At 32.0% G+C, this 9,092-nt stretch overlaps 1 protein-coding gene across 5 annotated transcripts in view; it reads left to right on the forward strand.

Annotated features, from left to right (window-relative positions):
- The window catches only part of PDS5B (PDS5 cohesin associated factor B), a 124,479-nt gene extending 115,606 nt beyond the window's left edge, over positions 1-8,873 (forward strand). For 2 of the 5 annotated variants that reach the window (XM_034665053.1, XM_034665055.1), the window contains exons 31-34: positions 780-1,219; positions 1,310-1,420; positions 4,256-4,394; positions 5,833-8,873. In XM_034665053.1, the coding sequence (XP_034520944.1) occupies positions 780-1,219; positions 1,310-1,420; positions 4,256-4,394; positions 5,833-5,868 (726 nt within the window). In that variant the 3' untranslated portion in view covers positions 5,869-8,873. The remainder of the gene's footprint in view (positions 1-779; positions 1,220-1,309; positions 1,421-4,255; positions 4,395-5,832) is intronic. The other 3 variants (XM_034665054.1, XM_034665056.1, XM_034665057.1) reach the window with 2 other exon arrangements.
- The last annotated feature ends 219 nt before the right edge of the window (positions 8,874-9,092 follow it).

The raw sequence follows: 9,092 nt of genomic DNA on the forward strand, positions 1-9,092 counted from the left end.
TTTTGAAAATAAAATTTACATTTATTTATGGGTTTTATATATGTATGTGTATGGAGGGCTATAAGGGTTCATACTGTTCTTGATTTCTTTGGAGAATTTCCTTAGTTTCTATCTTCTGGTCAGTGCATAAATTCTTTGAATGTAGACTAGGCTTTTATTTTAAATTTGAGTTACCAATTAAATAATTTAAATTGTTTTTGTTTTTAATTAGTTGTGCATGGAAATAAGCAGTATCTTTGATTCAGAAGTGTTTCCAAAATTTTTAATAAGTTTTGACTATTTTTAACTTTTGTATCTCACAACCTCCGTTTATAAAATAAAAGTAGTTCTTTTATGGTGTCTAAGTATGATATATAACATAGTTGATATTTTATATCTTCTTATACGCTGTGTAGTAAAATCAGAATTACTTAAATTGACTATCAAAGCAGACCCATTATACTTTAGTATAGTTATGCATTGTTCATGCCAGGAATTTAGAAAAATTTTTAATGAAATAAATAATTCTTCACTAAAGTTTATAATTTAATAAAATACTGATCTTGAAAGGTTTCCATTTGAGGCTCTCTAGCTTAAGTAAAAATAAAAATGTATCCTCTTACCTTACATAAATTTTTTAGTTAAAATATAGGTAGTTATGGTTCTCATGTGCTTAAGAGCTCTACATTTTATTTAAGCATGTTTTTATGACAAAGTGGATAGCATGTTTTTTGTTTTATTTTTCAAAATATGCCTACTTAGCAATTGTATGTTTGAAATTGTGATTTTTTTATTTCTAGTCTGAATTGGATAAACCTAGAAGCCGGAAAAAAACACCTGTCACAGATTCAGAAGAAAAATTAGGTATGGATGACCTCTCTAAGTTGGTACAGGAACAGAAACCTAAAGGCAGTCAGCGTGGACGGAAGAGAGGCCATACAGCTTCAGAATCAGATGAACAACAGTGGCCTGAGGAAAAGAGGCTCAAAGAAGACATATTAGAAAATGAGGATGAACAGAATAGTCCACCAAAGAAAGGTAAAAGAGGCCGACCACCTAAACCTCTTGGTGGAAGTACACCAAAAGAAGAGCCAACAATGAAAACTTCTAAAAAAGGAACCAAAAAAAAATCTGGACCTTCAGCACCAGAAGAAGAGGAAGAAGAAGAAAGACAAAGTGGAAATACAGAACAGAAGTCAAAGAGCAAACAGCACCGAACATCAAGGAGAGCGCAGCAGAGGTAAGTGCGTGTCACTCTAAACTGCATATATTTGGTAACTGTGTTATAAATCATAATTTGATGCTATGCACATTTGGGTCTTCTCCAAAGCAGAGCAGAATCTCCTGAAACTAGTGCAGTTGAATCCACACAATCCACACCACAGAAAGGACGAGGAAGACCATCAAAAACGCCATCACCATCACAACCCAAAAAAAATGTGTAAGTTGTAAATAATATTAAATTTCAAACCAGTTTCAAATTATTTTGCAAAAGTTCATAAATTTTTAAATATACATAGGGCTATATTTAAACTCCCATATATTTCCTCCCATTACACCAGGTAAGATAAAATTTTTATAAACTTACCTAGGTGATTGATATCCCAATTAACTCTCCGATAATATTTGTACATTTATACAGGTTTTAGGCAAATCTTTTTAAATGAATAACAAATAGTTTATTATTTCCAATACAGACTTTATAATACCTAAAGAGATGAGAAGGTATTTTTAAATAATCACATCATACTGACCAAGTTGCCTTGTCATTCCGCAGTACAGTTTTTCTTAATGTCTCTCCTCAGCAATTTAAAAAAAATAATTTTTACATTTTTGCTTTTATTCTTTGAATTGTGTAGGAAAGTAACAGGCATTATTTATATCCACAGAAATCATCACATGTAGATCTGAAGGTTTTGGTGTTTTGATTTTCTTTTCTAATCAAATTAACACCTCCATATCTACATATAAATAGTTTTGGAAGTTTACACAAACATACATTTATAAGAAGTTACAATAACAAATCTGTACCTAAGATTGTTAAAGTAGCAGGAGCGTCAGTGCTGTAATATGTATATTTTGCACCTTTTTCTCAGTTATTTAAGTGGAACTAAAATAACATGTCTTCCATTAGTCAGAAATTTTGCAGTTTTTCTGAGAGTAATCCCATCACATAATTATATCAGTGCCTTGGCTTTTCAGACTTGCCAGCACACCTTGGCTAAATACTTAAGATCTTAGAAGTATTTCCTATTCCTGTGTATTCCACAGGAAGAGAAAAAGTTACCTGAGTGTCTAGCTACTTCATGCCCTCTTCCATTTAATTTTTTTCTCAGGTAAAAAGTAAAGGTAAGTATATTTTTGTGGTTAGCTTCATAAATGCGTTTGGATTCAATTACGGAAAATAACTGTTTTTAAACAAATTCTTAAGGAATACTAAATTTCCACAATTTTATAATGAGGAAATAACAGAAATATCTTTCAGGCTCATAACTGTAATTTGTTTATATTTGGGCATCAAAATATAAAGGACTTAAATGATTATCATGTCATTTCCTCATATGAATGTTCTAAACCAAACCAGTATTTCTTTTAAAAATCAGTGCAAAAAAAAGACTATATTCTGTCTTAACAGTGTATCTTCCCTTCACGGGGAACCTCTCTTTTTAGAACTAGTAGAATAACATATGTTATGACTGCCTGTTTTTCTTGTTCTGACCTCAGTGGAATTTAGAGAGATTGTATTTCCATGTAATTCCTGTTTTTTCTTCTGTTAACTCTGAAAAACTGAATTGAGTAGAAAAAATTACTTGCTTTGAGTGTGGATTAAACAATACTTTGGACTACCTGAGAGAAGTGATAAGCTATATTCTTAATTTAAAAAAAAATTATCATACAGAGAATAAGGTGATGGTTGCCAGAGGGAGGTGGGAGTGGGAGTATGGGCAAAATGGGTGAAAGGGAGTCGCAGGTATGGGCTTCCAGTTTGGGAATGAATAAGTCACCGGAATAAAGGGGCACGGCATAGGGAATATGGTCAGTGATACTATAGTACATTGTATGGTGATAGATGGTAGCTACACTTGTGGTGAGCTTAGCATGATGTATAAACAAGTTGGATCACTATGTTGTATACCTGAAGCTAATGTACTGTTGTGGGTCAACTGTATTCAAATAAAAAGTTTTTAATTAAAGAATATACATGCAGATAGGAAAAATATAAAGAGGGATACATTTGATTAAATGGTGGTATCTGTTACATGTATTTGATTGCCTCCTTTGTTTCAGAGAGTACTAGGTGTTGGGGGATATAGTGGCACAGAATAGACATGATTCTTGTCCTCATGGGATTTACCATCTAAATGGACATGTAGTCATTACATAATCACACGTAAATATGAAATTCTAAATTGTGATATGTACCCTGAGGAAAAATTTAGGGTACTGTAAGAGAACGTAATGGAAGGGCTAGGGAATTGGGAAGTTTTCTCTTTGGAAAGTGACAGTTGATTTCTTGAGAATAGTAGGAGTTAGGCTGCTGGAGAACAGGAATAAGAACACAATTGGAGGGAACATTGGATTTGAAGGCTCCAAAGTAGGAAAAATCTTGGCCAATTCAGAGACTTGAAGGAAGGCAAGAATTTGCCAGATTGTAGTTGTAAGGAACTGGGGAGTAGAAAAATGAGAATGGACAGGTAGCCAAGGACTATCTGCAGGGCCTTATGTACTGTTAAGGAGGTTTATGGAATTTCTCTCAGTATAGCAGGGAGTTATTGAGGGGGAGTGAGTGAAATCAGGTGTTTCTACATTTTTAAAGAAGAGGTAAAGAGATGAGAATGGTTTGGAAATGTGTAGTAGCAATAGAGGTGGAGAGAAGCGAATAGGATTTGAGATTTCTTTGTAAGAATTGTGGGGCCAGACGAAGAGTGGTACACTATTAAGAAGAACTCTAAATTTTCTGTTCTGAGCAGCTCAGGACATGCAGATACCTTTTACTGAGTTGGGAGAGATAAAAGGAAGAGCAGACTTTGGTTTATGTTTTAAAATCCTTTATGGTATTGGTCTCAGTCACACATGTTTTTGTTACTTGGTCAGTGTTTGTAGGTGAGAGTCTAGAATTAAACACTTGTTTAGGGTTTAGAATAAGAAAAACATTTCTTGGTTTGTAAGGTAATGAAGGATAAAAATAAAAAATGAGAATTTATGAAATATTTAAAACATTTGTGCCACTTAAAGATCAGAATGTTCATTTTATTTTACATCTGTTTTACCCTAGCCGTGTAGGACGCTCCAAACAAGCAGCTACTAAAGAAAATGACTCAAGTGAAGAAGTAGATGTGTTTCAGGGTAGCTCTCCTGTCAATGATGATATTCCACAGGAAGAAACAGAGGAAGAGGAAGTTTCTACAGTAAATGTATGTGTTTATCAAAGTACCATGTGTGATAGTATAGAATATAGAATAGAGTTGGTAAATAGTTGGTAAGATACATATAGTACTTGCTCTTACTTATAAATCTAAGTATTTATTTGCTTTTCTTCATTAGTTTGTTGTGTTGTTCCATCTACCAGCTTGGAAAATTAGAGAGCATCCTTTATGGAATACTGAGACTCTTAAGTGAGAATAATGTAGCCTCGGGAAGTGTAAATAAAAGCTGGACATAGAGAAGAACAAGTAGCTGTCTGATGTTGACAGTTCAGGCATTTAAGTTGTACCTTGATTTTAGAGCACTGTTAAATGTTAAATAGACTGGTTTATGTTTCTTAACTTTTTTGAGTTCACAGTAGAAACTAGAAGTTAACCATATAGGATAAAATCACATCTTTAAAATTCATAAAATTGGTAACAGACATTTCTTTTACAAAAGTCGGAATGTGATTCTTCCTGAGATAATTTTTTTAAAGAATGGCCTTGTCAGTTAACACATCTTGAGTATTTCTCTTCGGAAGAAATACAGTTAACACATTTAAGTAAGGACTATTCTCTTGATGATACATTAATGCTCAGTCTGTGGATCAGCACAGCCAGCCATCTTTGTTTGAGAAACCTGTGTTCTGAGATCTAGTCCCAGAGTTGACCCCTACCCCTCTGTGCTATTTAACATAATCAGCACTTTTGTCTGCACCAGGTTTCATTTATGTGAAGGGGTTAAGACCACAGAAAAATACCTGAACTGTGTTCTCAAACTTGTTGGGCTTGTTTCTTAGAAGTATTTTTTTATTGTTTTGAATGTAAAAATAAGGCTGAAGAGTTCATAGTGATTAATGTCTTCATAAAAAACAACAAACTGCACCATAAATTAATTTAATTATTAAAATCCTGTTCTGTTTATATTCCTCTTAGTACCAGTCTTTTTAGAATAAAGTTTTATGCTTTCATTAATACTTGCCAGTAAATTGTAGTATGTCTGAATTTCAAATTATTTCTATGTATTTGATGATTGTTACAATCCACATTTAGTAACTGTTTTCTCAGAAAGACAACTGTAAGCCTAAGTTCATAAGGATCAGATGTTTTCTTTTACCACAGAAACAAGTGAAAAAATATTTGCGATTATTTTTCTTGCTGTTGACATTGATTTCTGTTCATTTCTCTTTAAAATTACTAAATAGAAAAGTAAAATAGTTTTTTCATTCTCTATTGTGGGAAAAGCTATCTGGGTATTCAAATATTATATAAAGTCTAAATATGTGATGGTGAGGTAAAAAGTTTTAAAATAGGAGAAAGGTTTCCACTGAAGAAAGGCAAAGAAAATCAGGAACAACTAAGAATAATGATTGGTTAAAAAATAATTATAATTAATTACTGCTATGTCTAATATTTTAATTAAGCATCTGATAATTTTTCTTGTAAGGTACGGCGGCGAAGTTCTAAAAGAGAAAGGCGATGAACAAATGTAACTAATAACTTTCTGTGTGAAAGCTTTGAGAAGCAGCATTTTTTTGTCAAGCTTGAGGCTAAGTAAAGCCTTTGATGCACAAAGTGGGACTGCTGGAGAATGGACAGTTGGAACTTCCTTTGATGACCTCATGTGTTTGTGGTCACAGCGCTTTAGCCATACGCGTGGTGATAACATTGACTATGGAGTCTTGTGGAAGTGTGATGTGCGATGGCTATGTAGACATAAACTAAAGAAGAAACTTGTAAATATATTTTTTCTTTTTCTTTCTTTCTATGTTTCTTTCTTTCTTTCTTTCTTCTTCTTCTTTTTTTTTTTTTTAATGTTTCTGACTTCTAAAGTGCTTGTATAGCTTTTATCTGCGGCTTTAAACTGACAGTACCCAGCTGTTTATTGGATCTATTGATTTGGGAAGAGTTTGTTAGGATAGATCTTAAGCAGTAATCTGTCAGTGTTTGTATTTGTATTCTCTGCAATTTTACTGTGAAAAAATTTTTTTTCAACAAATGGTGTCATTTTCTTGATGTCATTGTTTGTTGGAGAGTTAAATGGCCTCTTTCCCTTGTGTATCTTACCTAGTGTTTACTCCTAGGCACCCTTAATCTTCAGAGGTGCTAAATTGTCTGCCATTACACCTGAATGATGCCTCCGATGGGAGGACACCACGCAAATTGTGAAATAGTCCTGAAGTTTGATTATTTTACACCTCAGTATTGGTCTCAGAATTTTCTGGCCTTTCATGGCAATGAAAATTTTAAGAAAAGAGAGATTTAAAATATTTTAATTTTAAAGAGTGTGTTATAAAATAATGTACTGAATTCTTTATCCCATTTTATCATCATCCCTTTTCAGTTTTTATTAATCTACTGTATCAATAAAATTCTGTAATTTGAATTAGTTTTTAATAGTCTAGAATGTTATTGTGTATAGATACTTCCTCTTGAACATTATGTTCAGAAAATGCAAATTATTACACTATAATATAAAATCTGATATATACACATAGAAAAGTTCCAGTTCTCCATAACAGTGTAAATCAGAAAGAAAAAATTTTATTGATGCAGTGTGTCTTTATAAAGCTGTTCTTGAAAGCAAGTGTTTTGTATTTTATAGTGAGTTGCATGTTTATGAAAAAGTGCTGAAAATGGGATGTGCTCTTTTCTGTAAATTCATATTTAGCCATAGTATATGATAGATTGCCCCATAACATAGTTTTTCATCAAGAGTTTATTATTGTACTTTATTTTGGAGCCAAAAACTTGTTTTGGGGGGAGGGACAGGGTGGGAGTGATATATCCAACTATCTGAGCTACTGTAGGTATCACAATCTTATAAATTTTGAATGAAATTCCATTTCATCTACATTGGGAGAAGTGGAAATTTATTTGGATTTAGAACAGTTTTTTTTTCTTCATTGTAATCTGCAAAATATAGAAACAAATTACTTAAGTCAGTATCCTTTATACAGTTTTGTAAACTGTATTATGAACCAAAACATCAAAGTTACTACATAATGCTTGCCTAAATTCATTGTAGTATTTCAGGTGCTGTTCTTTTATTTTTTTCAGAGTTAACATCAGAAAAGAAAATCATATCCTAACTTATTAAATTTATCACATTGAATAATGGAGCATTTTCATATAATACACCATTATGTTTAAGGTATATTTCCAAGATTGGTTATAATAGATGGGGGATATAATAAAGAAACTACTATTTTGGGAAATGACATTTTACTATTTTCCAATGTATATCACAATTGATGTGGTTATTTTTCTTTTAAAGATTTCTTCATGTTTATGAAACGGCCTTTTATTTTTTAAAAAAATGTTTCGAATTGTGTCTTAATCTCTTAATATTTAACTATTCTTCATTTCCAACAGTACTGACACCAGTGATTATGGGAGGCTGCTGTATACAAGGCAGCTAATGTTGGACCAAGATACATTGGTTTTTAACCGTTTCATGAGCTCAGTTCTCCCAAACACGCTGTTTGTATCTCAGCAGTACAAAAGCATGTTTTTAAATCTATGAAATAAAGAATAAGGGATAGCTTTGTATTTTTGTCATTTACTAAATTGCACCGGAAATGTTTATGGAAGTATATCTGTAAGACCATTTTATAAAACATAATGAAAAAATGATTGTGGGGGATTTTTATTTGCATGATCATAGTTAACCAGATTTCATTTCACATTAATTCTACTGTACATCAGTTCACAAAAAATGTTCATTGTAGATTTTGTTTAATGCCAATAAGTCTGTGATTTTACAACTTGTCTGTTCACTTTTTGGGAGGATTATGATGTAAATTTTCCATTTTTCTGTAGAAAAATAGGTGCAATAATGATCAAAGTTTTGATGTCCTGAGTCTTCATCTTAGGGGATTATTTTATTATTATGTTTAAACTTAACATTTCATGTGCTAACATTTGGAGAGCCACATACTAAACTATAACTAAAGTAAAATTAAGTATGTATTCAACAGTAATTGCTAACAGTGGTTAGCGAACTCTTCAGTGATAATGTTCATTTTGAAAAATATGTACTGTATAAAATTAAGAAAATATTTAACTCACTGTAACAAGTTCCATTATGAAAATCTTACGATTCTTCAGTGAGGTTATCTTGCTGCACTCTGTAGCAAGTTCATTTAATCTACATTATAATAAGATTTCTTGCTGCAGTGCAACAGGAAGCTTTTTTTCAGTGATCTCCACTGTATATGTAAAATACAAATGTGGCTGTAAAACTTGTTCCAGGTATTAAAGGTTAAATTTCTTTCTGTATCTTCTTACAACTTGTAAGTTTGATTTTTAAGATTTCCTTTTGCCCACTTGAAGAATGTCAGGAATTTAAGAATTTGTTTAACTTAGGCATATCTCCCCTACCACATAGTATTATGTCACCATAATGAACAATTGGTATTTAGATAGATAACCAATTTCAGACACATTTTTGGATTTTCTGTGAAGTTGAATAAACATGAAAGCTAATATGTAATTGTATTATTTTATTTATGTGAATCAATATATATATATTTAAATATGTTTACTAAATGAAGAAAGGCACATTTTGATTTTTTTTTTTTTTAATTTTGGAGCCTTTGTTGCGTAAAAAGGAAATATATTACCCAGTAGCATTTTTTCAAGCTTTTTGTTTAAACTTCTCATGTAAAATTTTGGCTAACAGAGATTCCTAAGTACTACTTAAGT

This window comes from Ailuropoda melanoleuca, chromosome 7 (assembly GCF_002007445.2).
Source record: "Ailuropoda melanoleuca isolate Jingjing chromosome 7, ASM200744v2, whole genome shotgun sequence".
Taxonomy (NCBI): Eukaryota; Metazoa; Chordata; class Mammalia; order Carnivora; family Ursidae; genus Ailuropoda; species Ailuropoda melanoleuca.